The 16,888-nt window shown below is 43.4% G+C and overlaps 1 protein-coding gene across 1 annotated transcript; it reads right to left on the bottom strand.

Moving 5' to 3' along the window:
* Positions 1-538: 538 nt before the first annotated feature.
* On the bottom strand, positions 539-14,002 carry LOC126284089 (endocuticle structural glycoprotein SgAbd-8). The gene is made up of 3 exons (XM_049982737.1): positions 13,923-14,002; positions 10,470-10,618; positions 539-1,972 (listed from the first exon to the last, which is right to left on the bottom strand). The coding sequence occupies exons 1-3, from the start codon at positions 13,932-13,934 to the stop codon at positions 1,648-1,650; spliced, it is 486 nt and encodes a 161-aa protein (XP_049838694.1). The 5' UTR covers positions 13,935-14,002; the 3' UTR covers positions 539-1,647.
* Between the last annotated feature and the right edge of the window lie 2,886 nt (positions 14,003-16,888).

Here is a 16,888-nt window from a genome sequence, read left to right as displayed (position 1 = left end):
TAACGTCTTGCATATGAAAGACTTACATTGTCACTATGCCACACGACAAATATCTGTGATCGTTTTTATATGTTTCACTGATTTTAAAATTTAGCGCAGCAGTACAGCTGATAGCGCTGTAGCTCGTCATACTTGTCCACAATAAGAGGTATAGTTTTGGCCAGTTTCTGAACGAACTGTGTGAACCAGGTTTAAGCTACGAGTTGACTGCATCGAAATTTGTTTCTTTCGTTTTTAGCCTAGATGATAGCTTTGCTAATCAGCCCTTTCATAGTAGTGAAAGCTCTTCTCACTTAACTGGACGATTCTCCTGTTAAGAAACGTCCAGCCTTTAAATGATTATGAAAAACTAAGGAAAACCTTATTTTACAAATCCGGTTTCTGATCAGAATCTCATTTCTCCCCAATAAAAGTAGAATCCCAGTGTCACTACTCCATCTCGATCGTATTCTCTTTCTTCACTGCATGTCGCTGGATTAATTACAAAGGAATGGAATAGGTATAGAAAATAAATACAAAAAATAAATAAGACAGAGGGTACAGTTGATTGCACATTTATTTAATAAAAATACAAATCACTCAATGACAAATCCGTCTGCAGGTTCGTCACTTGGTCATGGTGCTTACAAGTTAAGTCTATTAGTAGAAAGACGGCGTGATGTGTCTTCGCTATAGTTTCTACTGGCAAGCTAAGCGTTTATCGGAGGGTGTATGCACTATGTTATTTGCGACCCACTCGAAATTCCTCTCAGCTGCTGAGGCCGTTAGATCACTACCACAGATTGTAAGAGTTACCCCACCAGTGACGAGCGCAATACGCATCGTGAGGTGAAAATAAGTTAATGGAGGATATTCTGAAGAGGGCGAGTGAGAGATACCACCTGAAAATGTCAAACCGCAATTTCACAACCGCAGTTGTGTCATAGCTTAGGCCGTACTGCTCATACTATACACGAATATTTAAAAATAAAGGTATGTGTGTAGGAGATCGAGCTAGTGGCTCGATTGCCTGACACTTGGAGGTCATTATATGTAGTTTACCGAGGTCCATAGCTGACGACTTCGCGTGTAATATTAGTCTATAATCTGATAGGTGGATCAAGAAACATACTCGAAAGTAACAAAAAGGACGAATCGTTACTGCAGTTGAGTACGTGAAGAATAAGCAACAGATGTAAGATGAACTACACGAAGGACAACTCTAGACAGGGAGTCGATAGAGCAAAAGAAGGTACCCGTGAGCGCAGTATTTGTACTTTGAAAAGAAAGGGACTAGGAGGTGCCAGAGCTTCAGAAGTTTTCCTACATACGTCACTGTCTGCTTGTAACGTCTGCAGGTCTTGAGTAACTGTCGTCAAGTGCTACAAAAATTGTTACTCAGTTGAGGGATTGGGGAAATTTTTGAAACGGAAAGGGTTTGCATTTCTACCGAGTGAAGAGGTGGTAAAGGAAGTGGAGGAAGGGCTGACTAAGAGAAAGGGAAGTGGAGAGATTGTAACGATGAGTTTGTTGGTGGTCCACATCAGACACCACAGACGGGAGAGATCTTTGGGCCGCACAGGCCAGCTGGAGTGGCGCAGTGTCACAGTAGCAACAGCGAAGCCGTCTTGGATGGATCGTCATCAGAGGGGCGGTCGTCCTGGAGCCTTAGCGGCGGCCGAAGGCTCCCGGACGGGGGAAGGGCTGCGGCCTGGGAAACTGGCCGCCGCCGTTGTTGCCCGGCTGCTGAGGCTGGCTGGCGATGAAGTCGAGGGCGCGCTGGATCGCCGGCGGGATGGGTGGCGGCGTGGGCAGGTGGGCGCCCTCCGGGTGGAATCCGTCGCGGTCGGCGACGTAACGCACGCTGATGGGCGAGCCGTCGGGCGCCGTGTACGAGAAGGAGCCCTGCGCGCGCATCGCCTCCAGGTCCTTCTGGCCCGGGTTCTCCAGCGCGCCGCTCTCGTCGGCCGCGATGCCGTTGCCCGTCTCGTAGCTGCAGAAAAGAAAACACACGCCGATTAAGATTCAACAGTATTCTTTTCTCGTAATTCACCTTACTTGTATATCTCACGTGAGTCGTTGAGAATGGAGTAGCTCTTCCAGTGAACAACCGTCGGAGACGAAATTGGCACTAGCCTGGAAGCTCTTTCGGCATTGACAGTAGCCTTACCCTTCCCTGTTGTGCTCCTCTCGAGCTCGATCAACGTATAGGCAGGAGGAGGAGGAGAAGGTTACTGCTTAACGTCCCGTTGACAACGACGTCACTAGGGACGGAGCACGGGCTCCGATTGGGGAAGGATGTAGAAGGAAAGTGGTGGTGCCCTTTCATAGGAGACATCCTGGCATTCGCTTTAAGTGATTTAGAGGCATAAGGATGGATGGATGCGGGTTTTAACTGTCGTCTTCCCGAATCCGACTCAAGTGTGCTACCCACTGCGCTACCCCGCTCTGTCGTTCAACGTATATGCGTCCAGAAGATTCATGCGGCCTCGTCAGCATATTCTCTCTACAGGACGAAGTCAAACTGTTCCGACATAATTTTGGAAGTTGTTCAGATGTGTTTCCTGGGTATTTTCTTATGAGGGAACTTGTTGACTCTTTACAGAACAACTACAATTAATATTAACTACGTTCCGTAATTAACTTTGTTTTTGTGCAAATATCTTCCTAGCAGAGAAAAAGTCTGTAAGATTTAATTAGAAAAATGAGCAACAGTACTGCAACAACTATGTTCACTACGTTTCAATACAAATGAAAAATAGCAGAAGTTGCAAATTTCCCTTTAATTTACCTAATGACTAGTTTCACTGTCGGGATCCATTTCATACCACCCCAATAGTCAAAACTGTATTTCCCAAAACACGAGAAGAACCATGTCAATCTGACATACAAATAAATATAAGGAAGTGCGAGTGAACAGTTACGCGGCATACAGACAACTCACTGCGTTCCGTCAGCGTAAAGAACAGAGCGTAACAAACTCTGAACTGTCCTCTTATAGATATTCTTTAGAATGTTAGCCACGGTGATGATGACAACGTGTACAACGACGTAACGTAGACTACCCACGAATTTGGCGAATTTTTTGTGTGGTTGTGAGAGTCCTTGCAACTACGTCCATGTGAGTCTTGTAAAGTAGACTCTTCACATATCATCAGTAGACGAAGGGCATTGCTGCCACGTCCCCTTATCCAGTTGCTCTGAGGGCCAGGTTGAGGGGAATCTCTGCTGCAACAGCAAGCGACGTGCGTCAGTGTAAGAAATGTATTTACAAACACGACACACAGTGCATGCCGTTGTCATACGCACTGCTCTGAAGACATTTTTAGTGCAATAGAGACAGACAAATACGAATAAGAAATCATACGAAATAAGATTCCTCTATAATCAACCTCTGTAGACTAGGGATTTCTTATACCAAAATACTCACAACATATCCCCCTCTACCCCTCTTGTTCGCTGGCTTACAACCCATATCGTTCGCAAGTAAGAGTTACGACAGTTGTTATTAAGTGCAGAGCGAAAGAGGGAAATCACTGACATTTAATGACAGTATTAGCCAGGTGTACGGAATTTCAAGAAGAGCCCACGAAAATGTTGGGCCCATTTCAGACTGGCTTCGAGGATAGTTCGTGGTCGAAATGACATCTTAATTCAACATAAGCTATTAAAAGTTTTTTGCGATGTCTCAAGAGAATGAATGCAAGTAGGCCTACATAGCCAAAAAAAGAGGGGTGAAAATTCTCCTTATGAGATTTAGTGTGCCAGTACAGCAATTACAGCTTTATTACCAGACAATGCAAAAGGAAACATAATGAGACGGCCAAAAGTTTGCTTAAACTGTCGCGATTTAACATGACCAGCCTAAATTTATGCACACTGCATTTTTCCATATGGCCTAGTGTTGGCCTGCTCCCTCAACGCCACTTCGATGCCTAATGCCGGCCGCGGTGGTCTCGCGGTTCTAGGCGCGCAGTCCGGAACCGTGCGACTGCTACGGTCGCAGGTTCGAATCCTGCCTCGGGCATGGATGTGTGTGATGTCCTTAGGTTAGTTAGGTTTAAGTAGTTCTAAGTTCTAGGGGACTGATGACCACAGCAGTTGAGTCCCATGGTGCTCAGAGCCATTTGAACCATTTTTTTTAAAAGTTCTAAGTTCTAGGGGACTGATGACCAAAGATATTAAGTCCCATAGTGTTCAGAGCAATTTTTTTGATGCCTAATGGGTCCGTTTCACATGTGGATCTGTTATTGCCGAAGACTGTGTGGTGAGTGCATATAGAACATGTTATAGTCATTGTGTTATAGGTCATGATAAAGACAGAAGGCAGCGTATGAAATGGAAGTGGCAGGACCTAGTCTGTTCGTCTCGAATGATACAAACTTTTACGCCGCACCATTAATGCAGATATACTTTTACATTCTATGTGGTGTTAAAAGAAACTTCTGAATATACCCAGGAAATATCGTTGATCAGTGTTTCTTACACCGAATTACTTCCCTTATCGGCGATAAATCTCCAATAAGTTTATTTCATGATTAGGACTCGAACAAATTTATCCTGTGTCTCGTATTTTCAGTAGATACTGGAGGTACGTTCTGGGACGAAATCAGATGTCGTAGACAAATATTCCACCTTAGGCTGACACGTGATATGCTTTAGTTGGTGTACTTGAGATCTGGGAAAGCAGATTCTACTCATTCTTTCAGGAACGCTTTTAGTTTACAACATCAAGATCAGTGAAGGGTGCTTCGTTAAGCTAAAAAGAGAGAACGCAGCCGCCGGTTTAGCCAGAGTCGACTATTACGTCTCGGTGCCGCCGTGGTCACGGCGTTGCAGTGCTGGACACCATGAGACCGTGACCGGCAAGTGCAGAGAGCAAGGTGAGCGCGTACAGGAAGCGCGCACCGCGGCCTTGATCCCATCACACGCCGGCTGCCCAGCCCAGCGTGGTCCCGGGAGCCTATCCCATCCCACTGCCAGTTGCGTCACCGGCTACGCTCATTAATTACCAGCCACCGACACGGCAGGAGGATACGGCTATCAACGGCGTAATTGCTGGGGCGTCATCCATATTCTTACTAACGAGATTTTGTTCACACCGAGGGGATGTCTAGGTCTCGTCTACCGTGTTTGCTTTAGAGAAGCTATGACGTGGGTTTAATGTGCATCTGATAGTATCCTAAATAGGAAAAGAGGAATTTAAAGTAGGAGTTTTGATGCTTCGGGAGCAAAATAAATGATGATGCTCGGAGTAGAGAGGATAGAAAATGTAGACTGGCAAGGCCAAGGAAAGCGTTTCTGAAGAAGAGAAATTTGTTAACATCGAGTATAGATTTAAATGTAAGGAAGTCGTTTCTGAAAGTATTTTTATGGAGTGTATCCATGTATGGAAGTGAAACATGGACGATAAATAACTTAGACAAGAAGAGAATAGAAGCTTTCGAAATGTGGTGCTACAGAGGAATGCTGAAGATTAGATGGGTAGATCACATAACTAATGAGAAGGTATTGAATAGAATTTGGGAGAGGAGGAGTTTGTGGCACAACTTGACTAGATGAAGGGATCGGTTGGTAGGACATGGTCTGAAGCATCAAGGGATCACCAATTTAGTATTGGAGGGCAGCTTGGAAGGTAAAAGTCGTAGAGGGGGACCAAGAAATGAATACTCTAAGCAGATTGAGAAGGACGTAGGTTGCAGTAGGTACTTGGAGATGAAGGTGTTTGCACAGGAGAGAGTAGCATGGGGAGCTGCATCAAACCCGTCTCAGGACTGAAGACCACAACAACAACAACAGGATACTAAAATCCCTGCAATAACGACATCAATATTCGTTGAAGCCCCTTTCATTACCTTTGGAACTTAATGTGACGATCTCTTCAGTCTAATTTCTGAAACTTTCTACTAGGAATCTTTCTCGAAATTTCTAATTCCAAACCAACAGACAGTGGACAAATTTCAGTTTCTCTCTTCAGTTCAATTGATGTTACGTTCGACCTGCTGGCGATACGAGCTATGCTACCACGTTATTATAAAATGCTGTTTATATGGTTTCTGTAAATGGTTTATAGCACCTCTTCTTCGGTAGAAAATTACGTGTGATGTGTATGATATTAAATCCGTCTCCAAAACGATTTTAGCAAACTGAATAACATTTCCTGACACCACGAATTTCATAAGGATTCTACAGTAGAAATGCGCATCTGAAACCACTGTAACTTTTTGTAGGACAACGGCTGGCTTACGAATATGTTTTCAGGAAATGAGTTGTTGACAACAGAAACTACGGTAATCAGCAGCAGCTGGAAGAAGTAGTTCGCTGCATAGGTTGTGTCCACGTAATATGTGCAGATGATCTTCTTCATGGTGTATCCCACTCTGCCGCTCGGAGTGATGGCGCGGTTAGACGCCCCATGTCATGGAATTGCGCGGCCTCTCCCGCCGGAGGTTCGAGTCCTCCCTTGCGCATGGGTGTGGTAGTTGTTCTAATCATTAGTTTATTTAAGCTAGTTTATGTACTGTGTAAGTTTAGGAACTGATGATCTCAGCGGTTTGGTCCCTTAGCAAGTCACACACATTTGAAGATTTTGTATCCCACTCACCAGAAGAGTTTGGCATTTATTTTTTTAACGATTGGACGTAAGTCACGTTTGCTTTGCAGAATATAATTTGTATATAAATCTGCAGAAAATATTTACATACCACCCTCTTTCCGCGAGCTATTAGAAGCCTACAAAAAAGTAATGGTGTTAGAATTGCAGTTGACATCGACGGCGAGAAGATTAGTGATGGAAGTGAATGGATCAGGATGATGAAGTGGTCTTCCTATATTCGCTTCAATCCAACCAGTTTAGGTTTTCCACAGGTGGGATACGAAATCCACTGCTCCTGGACACGAGTCTTAACCGTTGCGACACTTAATTCTGCCGTGAACTGTCGAGTGATGTCATACAAGAAAAGATCACTTTGCATGAAACTAAGAGCCACAATAGCTATCACTTTATGTTTTGATTTTAATGTGTAACGTACTACATTACATTATCTGTTAGCCGAAGGTTGGCTGAACAGAGCACACTACTACTCCTCTGCCTGCCTTTCTGCGATATTTTTACTCTGGTACTACACCAGTTATAAAGGAAACAACAACTACTACTACTTTAAGAAATCATCATAATGACTGAAGACTGAAGTCCGAAATCCTGGATTTAGAGTCTAGTCCCTCACACATTTCGAAGCCGATCCGAACGTGCCATATGGATAGGTTCAAAAATGGTTCAAATGGCTCTGAGCACTATGGGACTTAACATCTGAGGTCATCAGTCCCCTAGAACTTAGAACTACTTAAACCTAACTAGCCTAAAGACACCACACACATCCATGCCCGAGGCAGGATTCGAACCTGCGACCGTAGCAGTCGCGCGGTTCCTGGCTGAAGCGCCTAGAACCGCTCGGCCACCTCGGCCGGCTATGGATAGGTCTTAAATGATGGACACCACTGTGAAGTTCTCCCTCCAAATCATCTTCAGTTTGACGAAATTAAAGATATTTATAGAAGTATATCGTTTATCTGGAATCTGTGCGAGAACGATACGGATGAAATTTTTACCCCAAAGCATTTTCCGATAGTCAGAAACGATGTTTCTTAAGACGTAGCTCGTAATTTAGAATGCTAGACATAACTACTTCCAGACGCCTCTGGGAAGTTTTTCCGCCAACTGCATGTGGCGCTGCATTGAATACGTTACATAACTCAAGTGGTAGAATAACAGAGCTGTGACAACCGGAGATAGTGGGAGTGAAATTAATTGCGCGCTGCTGGTCCCCACACAACGTGACACCTGGAAATATACAGTTCTGGATAAACCAGTTCTTGCCGCTTTCACTATTGGCGGCGCATCGCCTTTCTTAACACGGTGTTTTCCGACTTTCCGAGAAGACTTTGTTATTTCCGAACCTAGGTGCGTCACGTTAACGTGCTGGTATGTGCGAATAATAGTATCTATGCTCGAGTTTTCAATGCAACAGGCAATTCGTATGAAGGAAATTTAGCTTAACTTCCCGTTGTAGACGATGTCATTAGAGATGAAACACATACTCGGGGCGGGAAAAGATATCGGCAGTGTCTATCGATGGAATGATCTCAGCATATACCTTAAGCAGCTTCAGAAAACAACGGGAAACCCAAATCCGGAGATCTGAACCACTGGCCTTCAAAATCCAGTGTCTTATTGTGCCACTTGATTCGATGGTTTTTCAGGGAGTACAGATGACGCTTCTGGTATTACACTTTTCTGTTCCGAGGATTAAGTATGACGCAGTTTATTTTTCAGTGTCCATGAACGAAAAAATTTTGTCAATGTGTTCTGTTAATGAGAAAAAGTTTAGATACATTGACCTTTTTTACGTATTTTGGTCGACAGGGAATAACTGAAAGCTCGCTTTACACCCCAGGAGACTTCTTAGACGTGGTGTGGTGGTGAAATATCGTATTACCGAGGTGAGTTCGCACTCTCACAATAGTGATAGCTAGACTCTTCGTGTATAACTGTACTACAATGGCAGGACTCTGTGGTGTGGAGTACAGTTTGCAAGAAGTCCTTGACGTTCGGTTTTAGTGTCAGCGTTCACAGCGCATTTAAACCTACGTTGATGACCAGCATTCCCAGTTGTTGAATGTAAAAGAGAATTTTACTTTCACGTCTTTGCTTATATCTTGTGGCTGTTAGATTAGCCACGAAGTGTGGAGCCTTCGGTGTAGAAGCGAATGGCCTCTCTCGTCAGGCATAAGCACGCTGTTGGCATAATGCACTCTCTTCGCAGGAAACTGTGAGGCAGCCATGAATTCTCTGGAACGTATTTCAGCTAGAGTCGTTTTTGCTGTTGCATCCTCTAGAGTTAGTTTCAGCTGTGACAACTGCGGTTACGGGCATTGGCTGGAAATGCACCGTCAGCTGAAGCAAGGCGGATGTCTCGCTGCCGCAGGCTTGTGTAACGGTGGCAACTGTCCCATTACTTAGCATCTAAATATTTCCCTAGCTTACCAGATCTACTAGTCTTAACGCTCGCAACACTTAAAAGCGTTTCCCAACAACGACTTCAGGAGCACTTTTCCCTTATTCATCTGCTCCAAATATGTACCTTGGAGCAAAGCAGCTTTTCACCTTTAGATGATGGATGGACAGATCGCCGGTTTCTATTTCAATGGATGAATAATTTTGTAGTTATCCAGAGGTATGAAGAGAAGTGTTAGGCGATCGAAGACGAACAAATAATATAAAATTCTTTTCGTTCTAAAATTGCTTGTGCTATAATCCCTTGCTTCTTTGATGGCATCACAGTAATTTATTAGAAAAGAATTTGTCTAGCGACAAATTTAGTAAAACAGGCTATATTCGTGTTAGAAAGAAACTGATTCCGGCACCTTGCTTCTAATCCGACTCAAAATCCTGCACAGCTACTGGGAAGTATTAGTTACAGTCTGCTCCATGTCTATGTTGTGGAAGATTTAATACTGTTTTGACTGGAAAAGTTGAACAAAAACACTATTTTAGTAAAATGGAATATGAGACTTTGAACCCCAAAAATTGTCCTTAAAAAAGCGCTCGCTTCACATTTCTACATTTCACATTGGCTAACAGCATCGGTTGGCTCTCTCATACTGCATTAAATTATGGTTGCAGCTGGAATTCTGAAATTAGTGAGCCGATTTATTCGGGCCGCGGTAGCCGAGAAGTTCTAGGCGCTTCAATCGGGAACCGCGCGACTGCTACGGTCGCAGGTTCGAATCCTGCTTGGGGCATGGATGTGTGTGATGTCCTTAGGTTTGCTAGGTTCAAGGAGTAGTTCTAGGGGACTAATGGCCTCAGATGTTATGTCCCATAGTGCTCAGAGCCATTTAAACCATTTTTTGAGCCGATTTAGACATCAGAACACAAGATGTAAAAATCATACACAAAATAATTCTAAAACGAGTATTTTTGAATAAGCAACCAATGAATTGCAATCAATATTTCTCGTGGTTTAAGGTCATGTGTTTGTAAACTGCTTTTGTTTCTACAATTATATGTATGATGTTATTGTGCTAGGCAATCATTTATGATTTGTGCGTGGTAGATGTTTTCAAGTGCAGTGGCCTGGTTTTGTTGGCGTCCGAAACGATAGTAGAAAATGAAGAGGACGTAGTTGATAAAATGCTGTTGTACAAGGAACATCAGAGAAATTTGAATGAGTGTGGCGAACATTTGTGCTCTGTTGCATAGAGTGCAATGAGACTGGTGGTCGCTGTTTTGGTCTGGGTTTATTTTTTGTTGTCTTCAAGTTCAAGTTAAAGATCCTTTACCGGCAGGATAATTTTGAACTTGAATGTTTGGGACATCCTGTGTATTTCAGAATTACTTGCACACTGGCGTCCAACGTGTGTTAAATAATGAGGGAAGTCACCTGAGTGTCTACGTGGAGTCGTATGTATTGTGAGAGAGCAGTACGTACCTCCAGGCGTACGATCCGTCGGGGCTGATCTCGTTGCTGTACCGGATTATCGGTATGGGCGACGTGTTGCCGGAGTACGAGGGCTGCGGCTGTGGCCGGAACTGCGGCTTCGCCCTCGCCAGCGCCACCATCGTCAGGACGAGGACCGCCTGCAACAGCCACAACGAACCACACACTCATTTATCCATGTCCTCTAACTGTGTATGTTGCCTGCAGAATAACCAAACTGGCGTCGTTACACATGACAAGGGGTGACATGAATCCCAAATATCGCTAGTATCTTCACATGTAAGAGTTGTAATGTACATTCTGCTAGAGGTCGATTACAAACCAGTACTAACTGTTGGAAATAATGGCGGCACATACTTGTTTCAGAACCGAGTGTTGACAGAAGGAAATGAAAAAAGTAATTTATAAATGTAGGTTATCAAATTTCTCTCTCATTATCCCACAAAAAACATTCAACTACTACCTACAAGGCAAGTTACTCTTATGTACATTATCTTCCACTGCTTTACTTTGAAAACACTGTGTAGCGTATGGCAGAGGATACGATCTACGAGTCCCTACTATCTCTCGAGAGAAGAACCTTTGTTCCTATCTTCAAGTGAAGATAAGCAGACAGATCATCTTCCGAAACTTGGACGACTAACAGCAAACTGACTAAACTGAATTCCCGAGAACAGAAACCTGTCTTTAATTTTCCCGCCAAGACGACAGAAAGATCTTGCCTCTCGCTGTGGTCTTAGGCCATACCACAATACTTCGAGCAAGCTTTTGGAGGAGATAGGCTACAAAATACACACAAAGCAATTCTGGAGAGGCGGAGGAAAACACTGATATGGTGCGTGCACTCTTGAAAATTGCATGGCATTAAGATGTGGTCTAGAGACCATTTATTCAGTTGTTTTGACACAGTCCTGCTAAGAAATAATCTTCACAGCTCCATATTACAGTCTGTAGTTATGATATAATGAACTTTTTTGACTTTCGCAAGTGGGACATGCACTTTTCCGGTTATATTGCTGATAGAGTCATCACTTCGCCAGAAGACGATGAGAGTCACACTCGTCGAAACGTTGCGGGAATTTCAGCGCAGCCACACGGATAGAGGCCCGAGAAGGTTTCATCACGTGACATGCCGGTACATGCTCAGAATTCATGATCGAAACTGAACATTTATGATTCATGTGTAAAAAGAAGAATTGTTTAGTTTTCAAAATTACAGATGTCATGGTGTTTTCTGCTCATGTAATTCACGCGATCTATCGGTGATAAATTTCACTCCAGGACTCAAATCGAACTAAAAATGCTTTAAGAAATCCATTGCCGTAAACTGGTGACTCTCATGGCAGTTTAATCATACTTTTAAACATAACGACTAGGAAATTATTCATTTTGCAACTCTAGAAGTAATAGAAGTCGAATATCTGCATATCTATAATGTTCACGTACTCTAATCTGAACTGGATTTGAATGCTACAAAAAAATGTATTCCTATAATCCTAATCAGGCAAATAAGGTTCAATACTAAACAGGAGCTTTTAGAAACCTTTGCACAGTCAGCACAGTAGCGTGAACTCGTGTCCACATGTGTGTGTTGAATAGGAGTTTGTGGCATTCGTACCTGACACTGAATATGAATCTCTCACTTCGGAGTCAAATACTAGAAACTCATGCACTAGAAAGCGAAGGGAACGTACGATTCTAAAGCTCAGGGTACTATATAACATTAGGGAGTATTAGAAAGTGGGACCACTTCGGTACACCTCAATGTTTACACATCGATATCACGATCATTGTGAGGGAGACAAAAGATCTGTATGAAACGGTCAGATTCGTTTTAATGTCTTGGGAGAATTTGAAGTAGTTAATGTTTACTCAAAATTTAAAATGTACGTTGCCTTTAACAGAATGAAGTCATGACTGTTTTTCGAAAACGAAAGTCATTTTGCACATGCTGCAATATATTGGTTACTGTGCAATCATTATCATAAGGCAAAGAAACTTTGTTTTCTGTCAGATGTCTGTCACCTGTTAATGGGGACATCGTCTGAGTTTACTACAGGCGTTAGAATTCGTAAACGAAATGAAAACGACCTTGCGTTCTACATTACAGACTTCATCAGAAGTTTCTTAATGTTAATACTCCTATAGCTTGGAATTACTGAAGGAAGTCTAGTGGTATGCATAATTTTTTTTTAAGTGTAAGTAAGGAACCTGGGAAGGATAACTATTTCAGATTTTTTCAAAAGCTGATAGTATGAGCTACATATTTTTGTGTTTCCGTGACTACTGCGTTGCTCCTTGCTGCTAATATGGAAATGTCTTATTTCATTATACTCGTTTAGAATTCTTTTACAAATAAAGGGCATCTGATCTTCAGAACTGTCGTACACGAAATGTGACGAGTGTTACAGACACTCAGAGAAATACATTGTCAACTGGTTGATGATTCTCAGAGTAAGGCATGAACCATTCATTACATAGCATCCACTGACAGTGTTTACATGTTCTTCGCGCTTAGGCCAGCGTCGTCTCTTCCAGAGGTGTTTCAACTCTCTGATGTTTACGGAAGCTGTATTAACGTGAGACGACGACCACATCTACAATATCTGATGATGTCACCCGCAAAAGGAAACGACTGTTTGGGAAAAAAAGTAGTTAAGGCTGCGACGACGGCATAGGCCATAAAAACTTGGATTACAAGTTATCGCAGCTAGATTTTATAGCTTTTTCGTCTGTCGAGCATCTTGCGAGATGTGACAGTGATTAAGGGAATGGACACTCATTCAAGAAGTATGGATTGTAAAGGCCCGTCATCCATAGTTTCTCTAATTCCCTGGAGGCAGATTCTTCGATGATTAATTCGGAAACTGGTAGAACGGTTACCATCTCCAAGCCTTGAGTTCTGTCTCTAACGATCTTGACGTCAACGTAAGGTAAACGCCAATCTCTCTCATTTATTTCACGTCTTTAAATGCCAAACAAAATAATAATATAGTAAATATTAAAGAATATAAAAGAACTTGTGTAACGTTGAAGATTACTGACCCTCAGTTACCGGTAAAATGGTGAAAATCACGGAAATGAGTTGACATATGTTACGGAGCGACAGAGTATTCAGTTATATTGCTATAGAGATGGAAACAATCATCAGGCAACTGGCTCGATGATTCCTTCCAAAATATCGAGTTTCCTTCCCCACCCTTGTGTCCTGTCCGTAATGATCTTGTCCTTTCTTGTTTCGATACACGAAAAATATTGGAAAAATGAAACTGCGCTACGTTGGAGACTACTGAACCCAAATTACCGCCCAGTGATGGTTCCCCATGAAGAGAACTGACTTTTCAATGATTCTCTATTGCAGCTTTCCTATACGTTGTTCTACAAGTGGTAACTGAGTGGATGCGCGGTGAACGAGTGACCGTGGTGACGCTTCGGAATACTCACCAAAGTGTTCATGTCTGCTGCTGTGGATGTGTGGTCCTCACTGCTGGGAGCCTGACCGAAGTGTGAGCTGCTGTGTCTGCGGTCAGCCGGCCTTTTATACCTCCGCCGCTGCCGCTCCTAGCCGTTGCCGGGGCAACCCCTCCGCGAGACGCAGTCTGGAGAACGCGGGCGTACGCGCCAGGCGAAAGTCACCATACTCTGACCTCATTCCGCCTCTTCTTCCACCTTCCTCTCCTCCTACTCCCTTTTTACGAAGCCATCCGCCACCGACTCTGCACCGCCCTCCGCAGCTATTCCCCGCTTCGCCGTCATAGTACGGCGCTGACGCTGCATGCTAATTACGAACCGGAAGGGGAGTGGATGGAGGACAGAGGGGAGAAGGGGAAGGGGATGAAAAAATGTAACTAACGGGAGATGCGTTAAAGGACAGTAATAATGCAATGTGATGCGCTGCTCTCCGATCATAGAGGCGGAGCTCAGCGATTCCAAAGAGCACTTGCTCCATTGCTAGAAGAGCACGTGACGGAGACGGAAGATGAGGGAAGGGCTTATTGGAGGGGTCGAGGGGAGGGTCAAATGAAGAGGGGAGGGTCAGAATGAAGGGCGACGCCTGGGAAAGGGGCAGGTTGGTGATCTGGTACAGTGCGGACGTGACGGACGAAGAGAAGACACCCGGCGCAGATATGCGGTGCGTCACTCAGGGTTACGTCAAGGTCTGCGAGCGAGGCGCAGCGACGATCCAGGGCAGGAAGGCGGCTCTGTAACTTGTCGCCTGTGGCTAGAGCCACACGCCACACGAGGAAGTCCGTACGCTAAGCTGAAGTGCGCTCTGTTTTCAGCGTCCGTGCAAGAAAATGAAGATGAGACAACCCTATGTATTTAATGTGAATGGGTGCGAGTGTTTTCGGGACCAGTTGTACACCGGCAGCGCACAGTTAACATGCTTCGCTGTTTGTTGTGGATCTCGATCATGATCGTAATGAATTTTTTATTTTGAGAAATAAGGCGGGGGGATGTTTTGTTTGACAAGGAAACCCTCTCGAGCTAAAATCGTATAAGTACTTCTTTTTTTTCGACAACAGGTTTCAACAGACTTCGCTGACATCTTCTGGTTTTCCAGGATTTTTGTTACAAAACGTGTTCACTGTGAGTTGAAGTCTCATGGCAAGTTATCTTATTAGTGAATAAAACGCCGCATATTTTACAAAGATTTGTAGAGATGCAGCGTGTTTCAGAAGTTATGGCAAATATTCAGAGAAATGACAGGAATATCATTCAAAACAATAAAGTCAAGTAAGCAAGTGCTTTGAAACGCCTACCTTAGGAGCTATAAGGAATTTTTGATCTTCGATACTCTCAAACAAATCTCTTCTACTGCAAGCTCTTTTCTTTCCATATTTTGGGAAGTGGTAGTATGGACTAAAAGAAGAAAATAATTTCCAATAAACATGTGCTTTTAAATGCATACGTACCTTAAAAGTTATGAACATTTGTTCATTAGAAGAGCGAAGATGAACAACTTCTCATAGCTCTTAAGGTATGCATTTTAAAGCACAGGTTTATCGGACATATTTTCTTGTTTTGGTACATACTACCACCACCCAAAATATGGAAAGCAAAGAGTGGGCAGCCGAAGAGATTTGTTTCACAGTATCGAAGATTAAGAATTACTCATAGCTCTTGAGGTATGCGATTTAGAACCCATGTTTACTTAAATTTTATGTTTTGAATGGTCTTTCCTGCCATATCCCTGAATAATGACTATCACTTCTGAGACACCCCGTACTACGATTGTGAGTTTAGAATCTTCTGGGCCGACAGTTAAGGTATTTTTTGACTGTAATTTGCGTGATCTGAAGCAATCTACATTCAGATTCGTCATTTTATTTTATTTTGCAGAGTTCTTAGTCTTTTGACTGGTTCGTTCCATCCACCTCCGATTCCTCTCCTGTGATACCCTTTCCATCTCAAAGTAGCCCTTGTAACCTATGTCCACAGATATTTGCTGGATGTATTCCAATTTCTGTCTTTTTACCATCCACAACTCCCTCTAGGCCTGTGGAAGTTATTCCCTGATGTCTTAATAGATGTCCTATCATCCTTTCCACCGGCCGTAGTGGCCGTGCGGTTCTAGGCGCTACAGTCTGGAACCGAGCGACCGCTACGGTCACAGGTTCGAATCCTGCCTCGGGCATGGACGTGTATGATATCCTTAGGTTAGTCAGGTGTAATTAGTTCTACGTTCTAGGCGACTGATGACCTCAGAAGTTAAGTCCCATAGTGCTCAGAGCCATTCGAACTATAATCCTTTCCCTTCTTCTCGCCACTACTTTTGATGTATTCCTTTCCTCATCAGTACTGCGGACAACCTTCTCATTCTTTACCTTATTAGTTCACCTAATTTTCAGCATTCTTCAGAAGCACCACATCTCAAATGCTTCGATCCTCTTCTGCTTCGGTTTTCCCAAACTTCATTGTTATTACGTTATATTTCACACCAAACATCCACAATTATCCGATTAAGCATCGAGAATTGGTAAAATGCTTGCTTACTACAATTCCTATTAATTAAATGGTGGGCTATACAATAATAACGAAGCGGATGCCTCAGTAAAGTGTCGCTATCGTTGGAGTACACAACCAACCGCATTTTAAAACAAACTTTGTTTTACTGCCTTGACTGGTTTCCGGGTTCATGCTCTTTCTCAGATGGCTGCCTTTATGTTACTACCGTATCAGGCTCCAGCAGGATGTCACCTCCTGCTGGGATTTTTTCTAGTGAACGGCGTTTTGTGTAGTTCTGGTCTTCATGCATTTCTGGAAGGATGCAGAAAGTGTTTAAATGTAGATAGTACTCTCATCCAATGCAGCTATGCCACATAAACGCGGCACAACATTCTCCGTGTTAGTTGCCGCTTGAGACATGTGTTTTACATGTAACTTGGGACGCGCTTGACTGAAGCTGC

Source organism: Schistocerca gregaria, chromosome 8 (genome assembly GCF_023897955.1).
Source record: "Schistocerca gregaria isolate iqSchGreg1 chromosome 8, iqSchGreg1.2, whole genome shotgun sequence".
NCBI lineage: Eukaryota > Metazoa > Arthropoda > Insecta > Orthoptera > Acrididae > Schistocerca > Schistocerca gregaria.
The sequence above is the reverse complement of the archived record's forward strand: the minus strand, read 5'-3'. Positions and strand labels throughout refer to the sequence as shown.